This window comes from Dicentrarchus labrax, unplaced genomic scaffold (assembly GCF_905237075.1).
Source record: "Dicentrarchus labrax unplaced genomic scaffold, dlabrax2021, whole genome shotgun sequence".
Classification (NCBI taxonomy): Eukaryota; Metazoa; Chordata; class Actinopteri; family Moronidae; genus Dicentrarchus; species Dicentrarchus labrax.
In genome coordinates, this window is record NW_026136721.1 from 22,747,266 (window position 1) to 22,771,160 (window position 23,895).

Below are 23,895 nucleotides of genomic sequence, written 5' to 3' on the forward strand. Positions count from 1 at the left end.
AAAATAATAGAGCAGAAGTATTGAATAACTTAAAATAGACATCATAAAGTACCAGTAAACTGCTGTGAGTACAGCACTTGAGTAAACGTACCACTAAAAGATTTCCACTCCTTCAGCTGCGGTTGCCACTTGTTGAAACAGTCCTTAAAGCCCTCATATTTAGTAATTACTACATTTGCGGCAACCCATGAACGCAACGGATGAGAACCTCGTGACGCATTACGTGGCCCCGCCTCCCGCCGGCAGCCATTGGGCGAGTGATCACGTTCACCGTCGGGACTTTTTAGCTCTGTGTTGGAAACGACTTCGGGGGAAGAGCTGGTTTACCTCGTATGACCAAAGTTATTGAGCTGGACAGCAGCTTGACTCGGACAAAGAAGGGAAATGGAAAACGGTTCGTCCTCAACCGGTGACACAAAGCTGGACCAGGCTGTCAGACAGTGGCTGCAGTATGACAAGGTGAGCTGACAGCTAGCGAGCTAACTTAATGTGCTGTGGTTGTACAGCTACCTGCAGTTTATATAGGTGACTCATTATTATTACTTATTAAGATGCCATGTCAGAATATGTAGCGTAAACTGTGTGTAGGAATAATGTAGGAATAATGTAGGATTGTTTAATAACATTCACTAGGAAGGATATTGTGTAGTAACGACTAACAGCAGTATATAATCACCACTTACTGTCACTGTGAATCACACTCATGTGGTATTAGCTGCTGCTGTGTGAGAGAAATCAATTCAACTTTATTTATTGATAATTAAAATAAACAAATCCTGGAAAGGACTATGTAGTCTGATGGTGTACAGTTGATCTCTTTCCAATCAAGTAATTAATGTCAATTAGATTTTAGTTAGTCTGGTTGAACAAGTTAAATGAGAACTTAGTCTAAAGGCAAGGACATAATTCAACATATGCACAAAATAAAGTCTCCAGTATTTAAGTATTAAGTTTAGTTTTTTCCTTTTGTGACTCTATTGTACTTTTGCACTACATTCCCCTATGCTGCTGTGTCTAATTTGAAGATCTCTTAGGGGGGATCAATAAAGGAACATCTTATCTTATCTTCATGATAATGAATGATTGTTTACTTCGGTTAAGATTTAGCAGTCTTAAGGAATAGTTCAAATCACATTGTTCTTCCCAGGTAACTTCCAAGGAAACTATCAGACCTTTTAAAACAAATTATTACCTCCTAAACCATCAATTTATGTAGTTACTGTTTGGAAGAAAATTAAAAAACTTCATGACAGACTGATTACTTACTTACTTACTGATCATTAGCAATTTCACATGGAAAGACTCAGGTCACACATGATGTTAAAGAGCACAGAGACAGATATGTAATCATACTAACAGGCATCCAGCCATCTGACCAACACAAACAGTCATTCATGGCCTTAAAGAGACATGGGATGCCACCAATCAGGGCACATTAGAAAAGGGACCCTGGTTCATTAGTCTTACGATAATTGCGTTAGGGCAGCTTGCTCAGTGACCCATTATAAGGCCAACGGACTTTCAATGTGCTTGCCAAACATTTTGATCATCAATTCATTGTTTTAAGTATTTTTTTTTTTAAGTAACAGCTAAAATGTGTCAGTAGCTGCTGGTTTTCTTTTTAGAGCTTATTGGCAGAATATAAATGATAGTTAGACTAAAACTTTCTTTTTAAATGTTACAGTAGAAATGATACCAACTTTGCTAACCCGATCTCCAGTTGTAAGTTCTACATTATAGTTTTTAATAAATGTAGACAGTCTGGAATTTCTTCATGTGTACAACAAAATAAGGGCATGTTTTTATTTCCCAGAACCTCAAGACAGCGTCCATGGTGCGGGACATGGTGAAAGAAGGAGCAGTGGAGGCTCTGAAGAAATGTTTCTCCTCCCGGATGGAGTTTGGTACAGCAGGTCTGAGAGCAGCCATGGGCCCCGGCATATCCTGTATGAATGATCTCACTATCATCCAGACCACACAGGTTGGTTAATAGATAAACTGCTACTGCACATTAAGTATCAGGTCACATGTAAAGCCAGGCATACATGTTATTGATTCCTGTTCTGTTTGAAGCAGTCGAGACTCTCGTGGTCGACTACTGTACACAGCTGATACACCACCGTCTTGTTACCCATCGTTAAATGTCCTCCGCTGCACGTTAAACACTTCCTCTTCTCCAACTTTTCTCTCATTATCCCCCAACAGGGTTTCTGTCGCTACCTGGAGGAGAATTTTGGGAATCTTAAGGAGCGAGGGGTAGTGATTGGTTACGATGCCCGGGCCCACCCTCCCAGCGGGGGCAGCAGCAAGCGGTTTTCCAGCCTGGCTGCTGCTGTATTCATCAGCCGAGGAGTCCCTGTCCACCTCTTCTCTGACATCACCCCTACACCCTTTGTGGTAATCAATTGAATGCCATCATTTCCTCATTTGGGTTTTTTTTTAAATTGCAGTCATAGTTACAGATGATGTAATACCTTAAAACAGAAGTATCATTTTACTGCTTACTTTAACATTTTAAACAGGCTTACTATCACATTTATATATGTGTAACTTTGGTCAGTTTGTCTGGTTTCACGTTTGCTACTAGAGCAGGTGACAGTGGGACAGAAGCTACAGGGCAAATTCCATTCAATAAGCACACTTGGCCTTCGTATACCACAGATTGCATAACGCACATATGATCCACTGGGCTATACTGAGTTTAAAACCTGTGAAGAGGCACCATTCATTCACGTGACTTTGTGTATATACTACACATGCAAATCAAGCATAAAACTATACAAAATATTTGTATTGCAGCCAAGACAAATATTTTATCTTGACACCAGGTACTTAATGATACATACCTGCCCTTCCTTTACAACATGACCCTGATACTTACTTACTTTTTACGTATAAATTGCTATTTTAAACACAGAAGGACCCACCGGCTCTCAGCTATAAACTATGAAAAATCCAATCTAAGGCCAGTCAGGATTACTGTTGGCCTCTTTCATCAGTCTCATTTTACATTACTCAATTGCTTTGTGTAATTGTGGAAACACTGAGACGCTTCAATTTGGTCTTTATCCTGTGTCAGAAACACATTTGCATAGTTTAAAATAGTCGATCAGTGTATACTGATTTTAAGACCCCATGAATGTCCTTAGTTTATAGTAAATAAATATATTTTGCTGGCCATTTTTGCTGTGGGTAGCACAGACCTTGCTTCCACTAACAGAAGGTGAAAAATACATAAGGGCTGTTTGTTACTCAAAGTAATTAATGTTCATAGACTGAAGTGATCTATACACTTAAACAATAGATATTTTTCAGAAGTGATTACTAGAAATCACCTCTATTTGAAGAGTAAAAACTTATTCGTTTGTCTCTTATTATAAATGAAATTAAATCTATCAAGTTCTTAAGATCTTTTGCTTGGAATATGCTGCATATCATACTCGGTGTAGTGCAGTGGTCCTCAACCTTTTTTGTGTCAGTGACCCCCAAAATTGTTACACATTAGTCTGCGGACCCAGACCCTGGGTTGTGAACCACTGGTCTAGTATTATCTCTAGGTGTATTAAAAAACGGACATATTTCTCTCTCCTGCTTCCTGCAGCCTTTCACGGTTTCCCACCTGGGTCTGTGTGCTGGTATCATGGTGACTGCCTCTCACAACCCCAAACAGGACAATGGCTACAAGGTAAAACCTTTCACTTACCTACTTACTTACTTAATTATCTGTTTGTTGTTATTTAATTAGTTATTGGTTGTTGGTTCATATGACACACATCCGACTGACAGTTTTATTTATGAAACAATGGGTTGATCAACAGAAAATTAATCTCCAATTGTTTGAGCTTCACAAATGTGAGGGTTTTATATATCCTATATTGACAAAACAAGACATTTGAATATATATCACATTCAGCCTTGGGAAAGTGTGATGGCCATTTCTCTGCTGCTTTGTCTGTGACTCAGGTGTACTGGGAGAACGGAGCCCAGATCGTGTCTCCTCATGACAAAGGTATTGCCACCGCCATAGAGGAGAATCTGGAGCCATGGCCTGAGTCCTGGAACATAGAGGAGGCCCTGAAAAGCCCTTTGCTCAAAGATCCCTACCAGGACATCCACGCACAATACTTCAAAGCCATCCAGAAACACTGTCATCACAGGTGCTCCATATATAACTACCTGTTGAGCTGCATTGAGCATCTAGACCACCGCATGACATAGGACTACATAATACTCTGTTCCATTAAGGATTGTAATAATTTGTTGTACAATTGAAATGTTTGCATAAGATGCCACTGTAGGCCATACTAGGACACAAACAAACGCTACTGTTGAGATGAGTTAAAATGAGAGAAAAACAGACACGTGGAAACTCAACTCTTTTTTTCACAGGGACATAAACAAGAGTTCAGAGGTGAAAATTGTGCATACGTCTGTGCACGGCGTCGGTCATGCATTTGTCCAGTCAGCTTTCAAGGCCTTTGACCTTCACCCTCCGTATGCTGTAGAGGAACAGAAAGATCCAGACCCTGAATTCCCCACTGTCAAATATCCCAATCCTGAGGAGGGAGAGGGAGTCCTGGTATGTTCTGAACATTCACGTCACATGCAGTCATATACAGAATAGATGGTGTTTTTTCGGTTGAAGGTGTAGTGTGTGTATTTTGCAGACACTGTCGTTCGCTCTGGCAGAGAGGGAGGGGGCCGCGTTTGTGTTGGCGAATGACCCTGATGCTGATCGGCTGGCCATTGCTGAGAAGCAGCAGAGGTCTGTTTGTGTGTGTGTGTGTGTGTGTGTGTGTGTGTGTGTGTGTGTGTGTGTGTGTGTGTGTGTATATGTGTGTGTGGGGGGGGGGGGGGGGGGGGGGATATATATATATATAGTTGTTTTTTTAATATAGTTTTATTAATACAATGCTAATTCCAGCCTTTAACATGTTAACGATCTTGAATTGAAAAATTTGCTTCTGTGCCTTCATGTTTTCCTTAGAAAGATGAAAGAACGTTTTACCACAGTGTGAAGCATATACAGTAATTTAAATTAAGAAAATACTAACTCCTCTTTTTACTCAGTTTGAATTTTAGTTTTTGCAAGAAACAGACACAAAAGAAACTTTTGTGTCTTCAAGGTTAGCTATGGCCCTTATTAGAACACATTATTATGACAGTGGAAATGTTCTGAACATAACAGACTGGACTCTGACTAACCTCTGTCCCTCCTTTCTGTCTGTGTGTCAGCGGTCAGTGGCGAGTGTTCAGTGGTAATGAGTTGGGAGCGTTGCTTGGCTGGTGGATGTTCCGCTGCTGGAAACAGCAAAACTCTGACAAGGATGCTGTGAAAAGCCTCTACATGCTGTCTAGCACTGTCTCCTCCAAGATACTGCGTGCCATCGCTCTCAAGGAAGGTTTCCACTTTGAGGTAACAGAGTCTTACGTTTAAGACTGTAATTTGTTACAAATGTGAAACACAGAATATACTAAATAAAACTCTAATGCACTGGATAAAGGGATGGGAAGATATATACTCATTGGGCTTTGTTTTGTTTTGTTTTTTACAACAAACAAATCTCTTTTGTTTGTTTGTTTTTAAACGTACAATTTAGAATAGTAATTTCTACCGATTAGGGGGTCATACACAGGTTTGATGACGTTGTGAAGTAACATTGGGTCATGGGAGTTGTTGTCTTCACCACCATTACCGTCATTGCAGTCAGCATTCCCCGGTTAGGATTCCTTCAGTGTTCATCAATTAGGAGGTTTTTACAGGGAACCGAATTATCTGCAGAGCTCTACTCCTCTTTAAACCAAACAGACCCAGTGATTAAAACCGGCAAACTGTTAAAAATCAGTGTTTCTCCGATGCTGTTCGGCAGTCTATGGACATCCCGGAGGGCCTGCCAGCCAAACTGCTGCTAACATTAGCTCAGCTTGTTTCTCTGATAACTTCAGATCCAGACACTGATGACTAAAATCCTTCATACAGTTAAAATATATAGTTAAAATGACCAAGATCTAAAAAGTTAAGCGTAAAAATGTGGCTTAAAACTGGAGGAAATTGCGACAGCTTCTGGCAGGCATCCACATTGGTGTCGCATGGGCAAAGGGTATATGACACCATTGATTTTTCTGGGTTTGAACATAGATGGAAACATTTGGGATAATCCAAATGTTATGTTATGTTTCCTGCTACAAGAAGACAGTTTCCAATAAAGGCTCATTAAATGCTTTCAGTAAGAGTACTTTAAGGGGAATGGGGAGAAAATGTGGCTAATGGATTTTAATGGTACAGTTAAATGCACTCTATTATTAGTAGGATGTTGCTGGAGCTAATTCAAACCACCCTTCACGCTCACTGTCACCACTGTTTGAACAGGAAACACTAACAGGGTTCAAGTGGATGGGAAACAGAGCCAGAGACCTTTTGGACCAGGGCAAGACTGTTCTGTTTGCCTTTGAGGAGGCCATAGGTATATATACACACACACACACACACACACACACACACACACACACACACACACAACATAATGTCATCCAGGGGCATAATCATAGGAATTCAGTTTTAATTAATTCTTTGGGGCATCACATTACAAGAGTTTGTTCACATAAGGATCTCCACGATGTCAGAAGCGAGTTAATTTGATCTACCTAAAAGTATTCATCTGATGCAAATTTATCTGGGATCAGTTAAAGGTCGAGGGCAACTTACAATTGGAAAGTTAACGAAATTGTTTCGCCAGCTCATAAGATCTAAACTGGAGTCAGGGCTGCTGGGAAACCTTGCTTGAATGAAAGTCAGTTCTGACCTCTGAGAACTACCTACCTGTATAAGAGCTGTATGATCTCTGTAAATGATGTTATTGTGATTAAATGGGAGGAGAATGTTAGCATAAGAAGAATATAATGCATAAAAAATGCTTTTAAATTCAAATGCAGAGTGGTGAACTTTCTTTAGAACAATAAATATGTTGTCTTCTTTTAGTATAATCAGTATAACCTTTAACAATTTCTCCTGTTTGCGCCATTATTGGTTCTCTTTTTTCCAAAGCCAAAAGCTAGCACTCTTCTTCTTCCTTCAGAAGCTTCCTTTATTGCCTCCTTCAGCAGCCTGACGAAGCATATAGCAGCAATTGTCTGCTGAAGTGTATTTACACTAGTGTTCTAACCATGTTATGTTGTCTTGGTTACTTATTAAATTAATACATCAATCATTTAAATTAGAGAAAGCATGAAAATGTCAGACGGGTCAACTGAGGACCTTGGTTTTAGTTATTTTAAGTTTTTGACATTTGTGGTTAATATGACAGAAGTTCACATAGTTTAGAGCATTCCCATATAACAAGATTATGATGCTGTAATTGTAATCTCATGCCTTTGCACGTACTGTTAGTAAAAGAAGCAAGTGACTACAGCAGTGGAATTTACGCATACTCGGTATTAACTGAAAGTGTGTGTGTGTGTGTGTGTGTGTGTTTATGTTGCAGGGTATATGTGTAGTCCCTCTGTATTGGACAAGGATGGAGTGAGTGCTGCAGCCATAGCAGGAGAGATGATTTCCTATCTGGCCACGAAAAAAACAATCCTTTCTCAACAACTCACCGCCATCTATGATGAGTAAGACATACATATATATATATATATATATATATATATATATATACACATTACACTCTATATAAACTGAAACTGCAGACTCTAAGTCTCTCTCTGATCCTCATTGGCAGGTATGGCTACCATATCAGTAAGAACTCCTATTTCATCTGCCATGACCAGGATGTGATCCGCAGCTTGTTCGAGCGCCTGCGCAACTACAGTGGTCAGAAGGACTCATATCCCACTGAATGTGGTCGCTTCTCCATCTCTGCTGTACGAGACTTGACCACCGGCTACGACAGCAACCAGCCCAATAACAAGGCTGTAAGTGCACGCATGGACTCAAGTACAATTCTGGGCCCAACAAACCTTTGGCATTTGCTTTGTTGTTTGTCAATTGATGTAACTGTTTTAACCCATAACTATGAAAATAACATAGTTTGAGACTTGATGTTGTCAGTAGAATTTAATAATGAAAGTAATAGCTGTAATGTACTGGGGGTGTAAAGGTGATGAATTCTTTAGTGTTGCAGTAGTGGCTGTTTTCACTTTGTGAGCACTGTTTACATGAATCACAAATGGTAACAGTGTCACATTGACAAGTGATCATAGTATGATGACAGGCCCCAGGTTCACCCTTTGAGTTCCTTGTTATAATGATTTAATTTGTCCCTTCTGTTCTATTTTAAAGTATTTAAAGCAATGTGAAAACATTGTGACAGTGTGAAAGGGGTCACTTGTAGTGATGAACCTACAGAGAATTCTCACCTGAATCTGCAGCTCCCCTAACTAGAAACCCACTCCACATTATCTGCCCAGCAGCAAACAGCAGACAGACAAAGTTAGCAACTAGCTGTGAACATAGTGGAGCATTTATCAGAAAGTTATATCCCTCTGGATTTGGTAGAACCAAAAACCAGAGGGAAAAGAGAGCTAATATTGCTAATATTGCATACTCCAAATGAATAATAATGTTCCTCCATTCCTGCCGTTTGCAACTGTTTGTTCTTTTTAGATCTTGTTTTGTTCACATATTCATCCATCACTACCCTCCGCAGGTTCTTCCAACCTCCAGTTCCAGTCAGATGATCACCTTCACCTTCTCCAACGGGGGTGTGGCCACCATGAGGACCAGTGGCACTGAGCCAAAAATCAAATACTACACTGAACTCTGTGCTGCTCCTGGTAATAGGTAGGTCACTGTTAGGCCAGTGAGACATGTCTTAAAGCTGCAGCTAAGGATTGTTTTCATTATTGATTGATCTCTTTTTTTACTAAAACCCAACTTGGTGGCTTTGCGTATCAGGTTTAGTCCAACCAGCAGTCTGAAACCTAACCCCCAAAGATATCCACTGTACAATGATAGAGTGAAAAGCAGCATATCCTCATCTTGGAGAAGCTGCAACAAAGACATGTTACCTTTTTGCTCGCTTTCCTATGGATTGTTTTAGCTCTAAATATCTTGCTGTAAATGTCAACCCCAGTTACCTGAACACAGTTACTTCATTATGTCAATTTTTGTTTTTCTCTCCAACTCCTTGGCTCTCTAACAGTGATGTGACGCAGCTGAAAAAGGAACTGGATGACCTGGTTGATGCCATTGTTGAAAACTTCTTCGAACCAGAGAAGAATAAGCTACAGCCCAAGCCGGAGTAGCACTGATGAGAACATACGATCACATACAGGACCAGCTATGACTAATATCTCTGACCAGCATTTCACATAATGTCTTATTTACTACAGAAAGGATTTTTGATTGAAATACAGGCTTCATTTTGATATACCAATAATTTTAACACAGTTTTTTGCCAGTTGAACCAGAGATACTGTTACCTGCTAATGACTCTGTCTTTATTTGAATAATCTCCAGTGCTTTAATGCAAAATCAAACCTCCACTTTCACTTTGTTTTAGCCTTAGCTTCATTTTGGATTCAGTTTACCTCAGTGCTGGAGATTATAAACCACAACTGTAAAACGTTCACCGGTCTACAGCCAGAGTCCTTCCTGTTGTGTGAGTGTGACATTTACATTGCTGTATATTCACTTGTAACAATTATGCATTCCCCACGCTGCTTTAGCATCAACTGCAAGGCTGCTGATATGAAGAGTGTAAATGAGAACTGCTGGAACAGATGTAACTTTAAACTAACTGTAACTTTAATGGATGTTGTAAACTGCTGTTGAATGTGTAATATCTTAGTTAATGGTGAGGTATAACATTGAAAGTGACGACTGAATATATTCATATATAAGTTTTAAATCCATGCCAGGTCCTGTCATTGCAGAGTCGCTAGTTTGTAAAATGACCAAGCCTAAAAGCGTAGAGCACCACCAAGTGGAGATATTGTAAACTCATGTTTTTCAAACGCACCCACTGCTCATTACTTGACATGATCCGTAGTTAACAATCAAAAGGACTCTTGACATCCACAAATACACCTCAAACTATTTTACTTCCCATCATGTAAGTGATCTTAACTGACTGCTCAGGAATTGTGTAATGAGCAGCTCGCATTTCCTTATGTGCCTCCTATTCCAGAATACTGTGCTGAAATACTCAATAAAAAACGTTTTCTAACAGTGCATGTGGAGACAAATGTAAATGGATAAACACACACACACACACACACACACACACTCCTGCATCCTCCGGCAGCGCATGCATGCTGCATGCACTTGTCATGCCCCATCTGAGTATAGAGACGAAGGGAGGTAGGGTCTGCCTGTCTTCTATATTTAACTCAAACTAGACACATCTCCGGCTGTGTGTAGCTCTCTCTCTTTCAGTGTCCGTGTGTACGTATGCAGTCCCTCTGATATTTACACTACAAGCTTCCTCGGTTTCACTTGACAAGACTATTACAGTGAACAGGTAAGGAGGCTGTGTCGGCATGAGGAGCAAAGGGGAAATAACATTAAACTGATAAAGTGATCTACTGTGCCCTTTGTGAATAACATATATTAATCATGTACGCTTTGGTGTCCGCGCAACCTCGTGCGTAAAAATGACTTGTTCCGTGCGTAAAATTGCAATAACCGATAAAATAGGGCACGTAGGGCTGCTCTCCTCGGAAATAAAATCTCACTTCTAACTTCCGTCGCTGTTCTGGTGCAGCAGACCGACCTACATCGTACGCTGCACTGTCCCAGCTGCTTTAAGTTGAGGATTTATTTATATTGCAAGGTCAAATGTGAGGTACGTAAGCAGCCGCTTTTGTAACTTGACGTGGACGTTTTGGTTCAATAGCTGGTGTGATCCGTTTATCGCCATAACATTTTCCATCATGTCTGATTTTAATGTTTTTTTTCCACACAAACTGTAACGCCGCACCTCTGTACCGGTAATTATAATGTAGTTGACGGTTGTTGATTATGTAGAGCAGGGGAGGTCAGCTGGACATCTATCTCCCCTCTCTGCCTCACACACCCGACTGGCAACATATGATCCTCATAGTTTAACTGTCATGTGTTTGTGTGTCCTTGAGGCTGTAAAAGTCAAGCTATGTCTTTCTGGTTGGGTAAACAACACCAGGTGGTCATTTTGTAGTACCCTACAAATGACCCTGTGACTACTACGCTGCAACACTGATTCTGTACAGGTGACACGGTGGAGCACGCCTGCAGGATTCCTCTTGCAAAAATCGTATATGTCAATAAATGCACCTTTTACATGCCCGTGGCTGTCCTTTCTCCTATTGGTATGTTCCCTTTTCAAATGTCTGTTCTCTACCTGATGTTTTGCAGGTAAAAGCAGAGGCACATAGCTGCCTCCGGCCACACCAGCCATGGAGGGACTCTACTTTGAAGTGAAGCCCAGAAGAGATCAAACCCCCAGGCCAGGAAGCTCAAGCAAACCTCGGCCTAGTTTAACTTCAAACCATCGCTCATGTCCGTCGCTTCCACATCTCACCTCTTCCACACCACGTCCTGAGAAACTCACTTCTGCTAGGAAGTGGGGGACAAAGGTGGATGAAGAAGGAGAGGAGGATGAGGAGGTACGATACAAACTGACACTGATCGGTTCTCTGCCAGTCCACCACCTGACCACTATGGCCATGCTGCCCTGGGTGGTGGCTGAGATAAGCAGGGCTCATCCTGCAGGGAAGGAAATAGGTGCTGGGTGCTCCAGAGGAGGGCAGCTGGACCCTTCTACCCGTAATCAGACAGTTTTTCTGTGCGTGTCGACATCTAGGGTGCGATGTGTGTCCATTCTGGGAGAAGGAGTTGTCTGGGACCCTCTGACACACACACTGCTGTTTGAATGTCGTCCCCACCAGGTTACGAAGCTAATTCACAACAGCCAGGAGCCCAGCAGCTTCGGCTGCCTGGTCAGAGACGCACCAAACTGTGCCTGCTATGTCTTCCAGTGCCAGGACAGCACCAAGGTAGGTGTGTGTGTGTGTGTGTGTGTGTGTGTGGATGTAAATGAGATGACATGAAAATAAACAGTATGTCTTCGTCTGGAGACACGATATACAGGTGTATGCAAAGTAACAAACAATGATGGAAAAGGTATACTTTAAAGTAATAATATCACAATTAAAAACACACAGCTACAAACCTTTTTAATAAGGTGCACATTATGAAAAAACTCTGTTCCAGACCTCATCACTCAAAATTGTGAGTCATATAATGTTGATTACCAGTTGGCAGGATTTGTCCGCTATGAAAAATAAAAATCTGTAAGACAACAGAACTAAAAGAGCTTCAAAAAGGCTCAATTCTCTATTCGCCAACAGCATATTAATCGTTCAAACAAATGCAAAATGATTTCATAAGTCAAGGGGAACAGTCTCATAACTCAGGACAACATATGTCAAAGCAACAAAAGCTCAGCCTATAAAGGTTCACAGAGATTTGGCAGGTCAGATTCGATTGACAAGAGAAACATGGATCAGTCCGGCAACAATCTCCTTATATTAAATGATGAAAAAGCTGCCTGAGCATTCAGTCTGACCGCATCAGTATTTATTATAACATCCCACTAAGAGAAAGTGGACCCTGCTTTGGCGCAGTGCAAGTCCATGGACACACTCCCTTCAACAACATAAACACCAACAAAGATACAAAAAACACACATTCACACACTCTGCTGACCGACACACTCCTGACCTCTAATCCTTTCAACTCTTCTCCACATGGCGTGCTCTGCCAACAGCCTCTGTGCACTGTGAAGTTGCAGCTGGTGTCCGAGTCAAGCCAGAGACATTTGATAGAATCTTCATGCCCAACATACCAAATACTTAAAACAATTCGCTAAAAATAGAGAGATGGAGACAAAGCAGGACACTTAACGGTAAATTAAATTAAGACATCAAAATACAAGCTTGACCTTGAGCTAGGACTGTTTTTCTTGCTCTTCACAAGGCACGTGTGCACAGGCTCAGATTACAAAAACCTGCATAGGTTTCAAATATATGAACAACCAGGATGTACTGCAGGATATACTGTTAATATAATATGTGTGTGTATATATGTATTAATCACTGCATCTACTGTATGTGGTATAAATACACACACCTGCATTGCAAACTTGTATGTGCACTGTTCGTGTGTTGTGATGACTGTGCAGGTATTTCTTCTGCATGTGCAGTTGCTTGAGTGAGAGTTAAATGAGCTTGCTTTACATTAACCAAGCAGGATGCAGAGCCATGTTACTATGGCAACTACTTCCTGTGGCCCGGGGCCTGTTGTGATGTGTTTGCTGTGTGTGTGTGTGTGTGTGTGTGCGCTTGTTGTTCTCTCTCTTTTCAGCCCTTTTAAGAACGTGATGGTGATGTCAGGCTCACCACCTGTTGTTCTAGCTCTGTCACACTAGGCTTAGACACACACACACACACACACACACACACACACACACACACACAGGCTCACTGAATATGTGTGCAACGCTGGGGTAATACTTGTTCTATACTTTGTGAGCTAAGTTCTTCTTTAATATAAAGTTGCATGAGTTGCACTGGCCCTTCAGAACCGAAACCACTCGCACACACAGCCAGATCTATAAACATTTTACACAGGAAACACTAAACCACACACACGCTCACACACAAAATCACACTCTGCACCACGATTACTGTCACTTTCAAGTGGGGGAGGTGATGGTTCAAGCGTGTAGATATTCAGGAGAAGTAAAAATTAATAGTTAAAAGTGACATTTTTCTGCACTGTGTTATAATAGGCACATAATGAGCCCTTTGTGATATTAAATGTGTATTTTTTATCTACTAAAACTAGTTTCTGAAAGATAAAATGTAGAAATATGTGCCAGTGCAACCTGAACTTCGATACAGTAGTATTTGTTCAGTGTGTGGTAGATGTGGTGGTAGACTATGATGATGCTATGTGCTGTATCATTGTTCAAAGGTGTTCTCAACTTCAAAAGCATTACTGGAGTTTAGCTGGTGTTTGTTGTCTGAAAAAACCTACCTTGAAAATAATAATAATATAATATCCAGACATTACACTTCAATTTTAACATTTAATGTATATTTAATTAGTTTTATTGGCAAAATCTGTACTTTTTAGTCAGTTAAGTAGCACATTGTGGCGCACAGGAAAAACCTGACCACCACCACTGCATAGACCTGGAGGAGAGGATGTTATTCCTGTAACATTTTACTTCAACCCACCACCATTTACCATTTATAAGCATATAAACGTATAATAAATGGTTCATAACACAAGCAGATATAAGTGTATGGTCATGTATTTGTCAACAACAATATTATAACACAGCTGTAAATACAATATGTCCTCACAGTAGATGTAATAACTGTCAGCAAACACTGTACACTAATAAACACATAAAAATGTATTTGTTTTCGCTTAAAACTACATTACAGTCTGTTGTAAACAATTTGTTTGTATAATGCTTATAAATGCTAAATATGGGGATGAACGTCAAGTGTTATTTTGATTCCCGAAGTCTGTTACAAATAATGTTTGTGGTAAAAATATTAACATAATTTAAGCCCTTCAGAGATGAAGACAAACTTCCTCTTCTGTGTCAGGGGACAGAAACGGCCTTAGAGGGTCTGTGGGGGTTTTCCTTGCTGCTCCTGGAGTGGCAAAAAAAAAGCAACCACAGGGTGTCACCACTGAAGTGTACAAAGTTCACAATGTTTCTGTGTGAACATTTTATAAATTAATTTGTGTTTGTTGTTGTAGTCCCAGTCAACTGATATTTAACTAACTAACTACTAAAATTATCTGTATGTAATTATTTTTTAAATTTAATTATTACATCTCTGTGGACCCCAGGAAGACTAGCGACCACTAATGTGGATCCAAATTTAAGAATTAAGAATAAAGGCTGTGGAGCTTAACACAAAACTGTGTCAAATGTTGGCCAAAGGCTGAAAGACTGTTGAAAACTTCTGGGCCATGAAGTTCACTATTCATTCCCGGCTCACAGCTGCAGTCCATCCCATGGGGCATTCATTCCTGCTTGATTGGGTCTGCTCTGCCTACAGACAGGAAATGTTGTTTATATTCAGATTGTGCGTACGAAGATAATGGATACACTCTGAATCATGTAACGGTAAAAAAAAAAAAAAAAAACTCAAAAGTCTACCGCCTAAAGTTTGACTGACCCGGGACAGGAACTGTGTCCACCCTGTTCTCTCAACGTATTGGTGGATTCAGCTGCGTCAAGTTAACCGCGATTAAACGGGATAAAATCGGAAGTTGGTCAGTTCGCCTTCAAAACAAAAGCGAGGGAACGTGTAGCGTATGTGGGATAGCCATAGGAATTATAGGAATGATTTTACTTTGAAATGTGTACTGTCGTTTTACGTTAGCCACCTTGACGCTCGACCGCAGGATCCTCGGCTTCAGGGAGGAAAATCAACTTTCCAATGAAATGATATTGAAGTGTCCCACACTGACAGAAACGAGTTTCAGGAAAGAAGTAACCCCTCGGATCTTTTTTGTGCTTTTGTAAAGTTTATGGCGGATGGGATGAAAGCACGACTCCAGCGACTCAACCTGTTCAACGTTAAACAAGAGCAGAAAGATGTGAGTAGAGTTTAATGAAGCGGACTCGGTGGTGGGATTTTGTTTAGTTTTGGGTGCCGTGCTAAGTGGACAGTTAGCTAACGTTAACCGGGGCGGTTAGCGAGCATTAACGTTAGCCTAATTATCGCAACCTGTTGTTAGCCAAGTTCAACAAGTTAGCTGTGGTTAACATTAGCTACAGCTGAAGAGTCCTTACGACGTCTAATAACGTGTTCCTTACTCGTTATTGAGGCAGAGTTAAAGTTTCACCATTCAGTTATGACAGTGTCTGGTTTTAGCTAAATAGTTGACGCACAGGTTTGTTTTTATGTGTACTGGTTGTTTGATAGTGTAAATAACCAGGGAGCTGTATCGTTTCTCGTCCTATAAGTTGGATGTGATGTGGTGTTTTTGGCTTCTGCAGTTTGTTGGTCAAGTACCACAATGTTACCATAACTGGGCAAGAAATCCTGGGTGGAAAATGTCATCACTGATGTGAAATGAATCCTCATGTGCTGTAGGCAGCTAAACAAAGTGTATTTAACTATATATCTATGGATTTGACAGGTAATTGGGTGATGATTTTAGGACCACATGTGCTGTAAATAAGGTTTATTATTGTGCTTCTGCTGCAGACCACAGTGTGTGTGTGTGTGTGTTTGTGTACGTGAACAATATTGTCACATCTTCACTGTTATTAGTTATATATTTAGCAGAAAAGTCTATTAGAGATAAACAATTATCTGATTAATTGATGTCAATCAACAGGAGATTAATCTGTAATTATACATTTGGCAAAAAGAGTTGCAGTTTTACCAAATTTGACTATTTCCAGGTAGTTTTCAGTAACAGTAACTAACCTTCCTTTTGTCATTGTGAGTTAGTACATTCACTATTATTTAGGGCTGCATGATATGGCGAGAAAAAAACACAATTAGTGGGAATGATCATTTTAACATCTGGAGAAAAGGATTCGTAGACCTCTACAGTACTTCATTATAATGCTAATATCTTACATTCATCAAAGCATTGCAGCTTCTCAGATTTGGATATTGAACATGGCCATATTGCGATTTTGATAATATTTTGATGAATTGTGCAGCTCTACTATTTTCTTGTTAGTTCTAGTTTAATAATCAAGAGAAAATAATCTGCAGATCAATCATTTGTATCAGAGAAACCTGCCCAGTGCATCATACTGGGGAGGCTCTCTACTTCTCCTCCTAGCTCAGGTGTTGCTCAACAGGGATTTTGAAATAGTACATAATCATTCTACTTATTAAATATCTCCTTTTCCTCGACTGGAGCTGCTGGTTCTGTTGAACAGTGGCTTACTGACTGTCAGACCCTTTATAAACCTGAGTACATGGAAATCCTGCTTAGCTGTTGTAAACACGAGCCAAATGTAGGTTTATGTGAGCGAGTGAGCGTGTGAGTGAGTCATGGCGATATCACCTCAAGAGCCATTGTGCCTGAGCCAGGACTTCCCTCCTGGAACTGGAGGCAAGTCGTTTTGTATGGCATATTAGTCACAGAGTCTGTCTCGAGCTATCACTTCAGCAGTCTCTCTCTAATGGCTGGTTTCACACACATGTCACCTTAAAGCCGTATCCTTAAGGGACTCAGTACCACCATTTGGACTGCAGTGTGTTAGGGAGAATGGCCGCTTTTGGTTAACAGATTGTGACCTAGTGTATAAGATGACAAGTGTAGGGGGTCTTTCAACAAATTATCTTTCAGTTTGTAGAGTTGCGATGAAAACTATGTCGGAGGTGGGGGATGCTAAAGAGTGATATCTACTTTGTTTGAATGAAAGATATCGCTTCTCAAAAAATCTGCCGACATACAACGTCGTCTAGGTGTGCCATCTCTCTCAAGTTGGAAAGTACCCAGAGCAGAGTTTAAAAACAAAAACATACTTTCAAAAGTGATTAGGTGTTAATGATTACCCAAATTGTCCAAGAGAGACTGTTTTGAATCCCCCCCTTTTCCTCTTCTGCCATACCCTCTTCTTATAATCCCTTGGTCTCACATGCTTTTCCCTCCCTCTTCATGTGACACACTCCTTTGCGCTGTAGTAAAAACAAGCCTGTAAACTGGAGGCACCTTCCTGGTTCTATATAACTGACAAGTCTGTCCCCGTCAGTAGTCAGTCAGCCTTTTGTCTATTTGTCTAGCAGTTAGTTTTTCCCTTTGTTCTGTCATCCTGTCAGTCTTAGAGCTACACCTATAACATTGAACCTCTCTCAGTATTATGAGGTGAGAACATTGGGGTTGTCTGTGAAACCTTTCTGACCTACTTTATTCTTAGCCAAGAGTTTACTCTGACTCAGCACAGCACATTGACAACAAGCCCCTACATTGTGTCCCTGTTATCACATTTGAATGAGTTTATCATTTCTGCCTCGCTTGTCTTTGTGCTGTGAAGTGGCTCCTTAATCCTAAAAGAGTGATGTCAGTGTGTTGGACTCCCTTGTGGCTAACCATTTCGCTCACCCAGTGACACTTCCTGCTCTACGACTAACCCCCATCCTTCAAAATGTTCCCCTTTCTCTCTTTTGTGCTTTACTTTCTGTTAGTGATGCTTCTCGTCTGTTGTATGGCTCCTGGACTTTGAACATCTATGAGCTCTGGCTATGCACAACAGGGCACAACAAGGCCGAGGCACATGACCATGGGAAGTGCAGAAGTGGGACTTTTCGCTGGCTTGTCATAGTTGTTTTTGATTTTCTACGCTGTGTCACTGGGTTTACAGGAACATTCCTCTGTAATTTCTTAAATTTTCCTCCTGGCATCTCTAGTCAGGCTTGTACAAGTGAAATATCCATTTAGGCTTGTGTGGCAAATTTGACTAACACAAAGTATTTTGATTAAAAATGTATGGGAGTCATTTTTCTCTGGGTTTGTCCTTGTTTTACTCTCTTATTCATTCATAAATCATTTAATATGGTTAAAACTAGATTATAAGTTACTTTTGAACATACTGTTGATAATTCTATAACTTCTTTATGTTTGGGTAGAGAATTGGAGAGGCATTGCTGTGTTTTTGTCGTCATCTTTCATCATATTTGTAGGGCGAACCGCCTGTCGTGTCAGCCTTCTGCTGTTTTGTGGGACACATTGCCTGTACTGGAGCCCCTCAGCATTGTAAGAGGGAAACTAGATAGTTTACAAAGTCTAGAAAGAAAGATGCCGAATGTAGCCAAAGAGTAGAGAAAGTAGGAGAGATAGAATTTAATTTGTGCATTTGTTGTTCAGCAGTCTTAAGGAATTCCACCAATAATGTGGTCCGACTAAGCCCTTCATATGACATCCTCACCTTTGACCTTTTTTGCTCTCTTTCACAAACACGAAGAGTTTATTTTGTTTATCGCACTGAATCGCTGTTTCTCTTTAACCGGAGGGACTTGTGTAACTTCCTTCTTTTTGAGGTCAGTACCACAGTAGTTCTATTTAATTCTGACTTGGTGAGAGACACCATGCTTTTTCAATGTTGTTCTTCCAGGAGAGGCCAAGTCTGTGGATCACAGCCCGAAGCTGTGTCCGACTGCCTTCCTGTCTGCGATCAGCCCCGTGTAAACGTTTCACTGAACAAGATACTGTGTGTCTATAGCTTAGGCTGCACTCTGAGGAGAAAACCCTTTTTCTACTCCCCTTCAATCCCCCTGATCCTCAACTCTAAATCAGATGTTTCAGCCTTCTACAAGCAATCTAAAAAAGGAAGGAAGTTGTAGGAAGGGGTCTAAAAAAGGAGAAGTATAAGAATAAGAAATCGAAGATTGGATGACTTATGATGATGATGTACAAAGAAATGTGTCTGTCGTCAAGGTTGGAGAGATCTACAGCATGACTACAGCCGTCATTTCTGGGGAAAAAGTTCATCGTTCTTTTCCTCCTGCATCATCACAGAAACAATAAATGTTCCTTTAAGGCTGCAACAAACAATTATTTTCATTATCGATTAATATGCAGATCATTTTCTTTCTGTCTGTTGTTGAAAGTTGTTAAAAAAAAATCAATCACAATTTCCTCAGGTGATACCTTCAAAATCTCTCTAAATCCCCCTAAAAATTTTAAGCTGCAGACTCTCATATTTAGGAAGCTGGCACCAGCAAATGTTACAAATTGTTCTTTAAGAATTACTCAAATTACTAATCAGTTAACAAAAGTGTTGCCAATTCATTTTGTGTTGTTTAACTCATCAATTAATTCACTCATGGTTTCCTCTACTTTCCTTTCAGTTTAAACTTTTTCAAATGCGTGGTGGAGTTGTGATAGGTAGTTGAATGTATTTATACAGACAGGGATTTCTATTGAAAAGGCCTTTAGGAAGGTAGTGACGGAATGAGAAAACAGGAGAGACTATAACATCATTAGGCTGAGCAGTTAAAGAGCCTTTATCTGCTAAACAATGCGGCAGGAGTGAAACTAGGATAGGTAGGCTGAACGAGAAAAGGCTAGAGCAGTAAATTTGAGAAAACAAAACCTCCTCCTCCATCCAAAAGAGACAGGACTGAGGGAGAGGCACATGCAAGGACTAAATGCGTCTGTTGGTTCAAGTGTTTCGGAGCATAATGCAGTGAAAGCAGAAGGAAGAGGAAGGGGTAGATGGAGGGGGGGGTTAAGCAAAACAGAGAGAGGTCTGCTGTTCGTGGATAGATCGCAGACTCCACTCTCATGCCAGGATAATTTAAACAAGAGGACACTAGAAGGTAGAGGGTGAGAAACATGGTGCCTGGATGCTGATGATGTTGGGACAGGGAGTAAATGAAGCACGGGTTAAACAGAGGTGTCTAAGTCAATGGGTAAAAGATAAAACAGATACAATTTAGATGAAAAGAAGGGAAGAATAAACCTTTCAATAAAAAGAAATGGTGCATTTCTGCTGCATTAACAAGGTTTGGGCAACACAATGAACACGTCAGCAGTTGGTCATGGGCTTATCAGTTTTTTAGATATCGGCCTCTTCAAACATTCAAGACATAACCTTTGTGGGAAATAAAAAAATAGTTGTGCAATGTAATGCAGAAATCGTGGTTCAGTATTGCAGTTTTGGTGCCATATGTTAATGTTGTCAGTAGATAGGTCGAAAACATCTGCTGTCAGTGATATGCTTAATTTGTGGCTTTTTTTTTAGCTCATTTAGGGCCCATTGCTTAAGCAAAATGCCTTTGAGCTCCATGTATTCTAATGCAAGAAAATCACAGAGCTCCAATGGGTGCTATGATGCACCTTTCTTATTGCAGAGCATGAAGTTAAAGGGTAAAGTTGTAAATAGAGTCGATGCCGTGCAAATCACCTGGTAACTAAGGAGGGAGAATGGGTCAAGGAAAATAATCTGCTTTCCTGCCTAGTTTTTCATTGTGTCTCCCACTATCACTGTACCTATTGTCTTTATTGTGCATTGTGTTTTTCTGTTCGAACAAGGCCTTACATTACCAGCATATTGACCTTTATAATGGAATATAGCCTTGCTTTGTTAGTATTTAGTCAGTTAGTTTAACTTTTAAAATTAAAATGTTCAATTTATAAAAATATAATCATGCTGTTTAGGTTTTTTTTCTTTCTTTCCTCAGAATAAAGAGTAAATTAACATCTTCATTCTGATTCTATTAAAAATATCAATCAGCGCACCCGGTTTGGGTACATGATCTGGATGTTTATGTCCTATGTATGTAACTATTCTTGGAAAGTAGCCAGTAGGACAGTAAATCAGACTGTGTGTTTATGTCTGGTGCCCAGTCGTCCTTTGGGAGCGAGGTCCGTATCTTCAAAACATGGATGGTTTATGGAAGCAGAGCACTGCACTCAGATACTTTATAACACAAAGTAAGATTTAGAGGCTGTAAGACCAGTACCTCGTGAATGTAAATATACAGAGGCCTGGAAGAGTTCTTTGTAGATTTTAAAAAACATTTACAGGCACACTTCATACACTTGGAGTTGTTACATGTTGTCAGTCAGGGAACATATGCATTGGCTGTTTGTGTCAACAAACTGCTAAAATGCCCGAGGTAAAATTTCTGTGATTCAGACTCATGTTGGAACTTAGCACACCTGATGTGGGCCAGTATAAGCCTTCTCTTTTCCTGTTCTTTCTGTGCATGTCTTACTCTTTTACTCTTTTGCCATTCTGTTGAAGTTAATATCCGTTTGTGAGAGTTTGAATTTATCTTTTATGAACCAACAGTAGCTCATAACATCATCCAGGTAATACAGCAGGGAGTTACGTCACGTGCAAGCAAACCATCCAGCCAACCAACTAATCAGCCATCTGGATAAGAAGGAATTCTTGGTTTAATGTTTTGTTTTTTCATCCCCTTGGTCACTCATTATACAACAAGTTTCTCATTTATTTAACATTTTCCTGAAGACACTTAATGTCTTCAGGAACATGTTACACAAAATAGCTTTTGAATTAAATCTAAAAAGCATTCAGAGACTGCATACTTGCATAAGGCCGCCCCCTCTTTTATATTTGTTATTTTAATATTTAAAATGATCAATTTGTAATCTGCAATTGTAATTTGCAATTGCTTTGGTAGACAATCATGAGATACGTGCCAGATTTTATTAGATGAAGTTAATGATCGAGAAAGGAAAGAAATCCTATCATGCTGTCAGCAAGTTCTTGAGATATCCTGCTAACTAAAACCCTGAAAACCACCAAGACCAAAAGCATTAGCACCTTGTTGGTAGCATGTGTAGCAGAGAGAGTTTGTGAAGGTCATGCTGTGTGGCAGGTCACCCAGGAATGTACACACAACTGAGTAATCCTCTAACTGCTGCAGTGGTGGAAAAAGTATTCACATCCTTTTATTAAGTAATAGTAGCAATACCACACTATAAAAATGCTCCTTCACTATTGAAAGTCCTGCATTCACAATCTTAAATACAACCTTTCAGAGTGTCATCTTAATGTACAAAGACCCTACACGGTCGTGGTTCACCCACACAGGTCATTTACCTTACTGCCTGATTGGACTGACGTCCTCTCTCTCTAGTATACCCGTTAAGGAAGAATGACTTGTACTTCCGTCATTTTTGTAGATCTTTTTCATAACATTATTAATGGCTGCATTCCACTTAGAGGGGGTCCTGGTATTATGGGTACTGGCTCACTTTAATAACTTACTGGGCCACTCAACAGAACTGAGCCATTGTCCATTGGCGACCCCACAAAATGACCACATTTCCCAACATAGCTCTGCCCAACTTCAACTTGATTCCGCTTGATCCAATAAGTCAACCATGTGCAGAGTCTTTAAATAATAATTTTATCATTATTACAAATCCATTAACATGTAAGCACCATTGCCCCCATGTACCAAGGACAGGGCCATAAGTTCAAGTTTGACCTGTGGCCATTTTGCTGTGTGTCATCCCCTCTCTCTCTCTCTCTCTCTCTCTCTCTCTCTCTCTCTCTCTTTCTCTTTCTCTCTTTTTTATAAATTGTTTATATGTTTTGACTTAAAATCTTAATCTTCAAAGTAACAGTAAATGTAGTGGAGTAGAAAATATATTATTACTTACCGCTGAATTGTAGTAAAGTATAAAGTTGAACTCAAATTCAATACTTGAATTACACTTGAAATACAGTTGTTTTGATTTATTTTGAAAATAGGGTCAAACCCATTCATTACACTCAGGGCCTTTAGCTGATGCACTTTTGTAGGGCAGCTTAGAGTTAAGACACAACAGAGCACCCAGTGTGCCATTGTGAGGCAGGTATTGTTTTCATAAAAGAACAGGAGTGAGCACACTTCATACCGAAGCAAGACGCAGCAGGACCTGGCTGGAAGTATGTCTGTGAGACTGCAGATTTAGTAGCTGCTCAGGCATCACACAGTAATGACATCACTGATGTGACTCAACCAATGCTTCTGCTTTGCTCGTCTACTTCCTCCTTTTTGTTCCTTGGTGTGGTAGGCTGCCAGTATGGTGTAGCAAACTGGGGCCACAATAGGAGAAGCATGTGCGTGTTGGCAGCCACAGATTGTAGTTTGACTTGTATGTTTATGTAGCATAGCATCTTTTGTCCAATGTTTTTCTTTAATAAACCAAGCCAAGGAAGTGAGGCTCAAAATCCTAACAAACCCCAGAAGTGTTTCTTTCCAGATGATCCAGGGCTCTGGTCTTCCTACATAAGCAAAACTGGCTTACCATTATAAGAATCAAGAAAATATTACATGATTTAATGAACTCAATATGTCAGTGGTACACACAATCACAACGAAACAAGAATGCAAACTTCCTACTTAGACTTACCCTGGGTTCTTTTTTTGTGTGTGTCTGTTACTGTTATG

General features: G+C 40.2%; 2 protein-coding genes across 5 annotated transcripts in view; both read left to right on the plus strand.

The window, feature by feature from the left end:
• Positions 1-235: 235 nt before the first annotated feature.
• pgm2 (phosphoglucomutase 2) lies at positions 236-10,174 on the plus strand. Its single transcript, XM_051383936.1, has 13 exons — positions 236-459; positions 1,814-1,981; positions 2,206-2,397; positions 3,602-3,685; positions 3,964-4,157; positions 4,390-4,579; positions 4,668-4,765; positions 5,236-5,416; positions 6,371-6,464; positions 7,482-7,611; positions 7,722-7,914; positions 8,649-8,782; positions 9,144-10,174. The coding sequence occupies exons 1-13, from the start codon at positions 385-387 to the stop codon at positions 9,244-9,246; spliced, it is 1,836 nt and encodes a 611-aa protein (XP_051239896.1). The 5' UTR covers positions 236-384; the 3' UTR covers positions 9,247-10,174.
• Positions 10,175-10,315: 141 nt separating this feature from the next.
• tbc1d1 (TBC1 (tre-2/USP6, BUB2, cdc16) domain family, member 1) overlaps positions 10,316-23,895 on the plus strand; it is a 48,965-nt gene continuing 35,385 nt past the window's right edge. The window contains exons 1-2 of one of the 4 annotated variants that reach the window (XM_051383935.1): positions 10,316-10,463; positions 11,336-11,976. In XM_051383935.1, coding sequence (XP_051239895.1) covers positions 11,377-11,976 — 600 coding nt within the window. In that variant the 5' untranslated portion in view covers positions 10,316-10,463; positions 11,336-11,376. Of the gene's footprint in view, positions 10,464-10,684; positions 10,788-11,335; positions 11,977-15,412; positions 15,611-23,895 lie in introns of those variants that run through there. The other 3 variants (XM_051383930.1, XM_051383931.1, XM_051383933.1) reach the window with 3 other exon arrangements.

What these genes read in the sequence shown, in the direction of transcription:
- pgm2 (XM_051383936.1), top strand. Translation starts at nt 385, where the DNA reads ATGGAAAACGGTTCGTCCTCAACCGGTGACACAAAGCTGGACCAGGCT. An exon ending in AACAGGACAATGGCTACAAG is followed by an intron (nt 3,686 to 3,963) that starts GTAAAACCTTTC and finishes TCTGTGACTCAG; the next exon opens with GTGTACTGGGAGAACGGAGC. An exon ending in CTCACCGCCATCTATGATGA is followed by an intron (nt 7,612 to 7,721) that starts GTAAGACATACA and finishes CCTCATTGGCAG; the next exon opens with GTATGGCTACCATATCAGTA.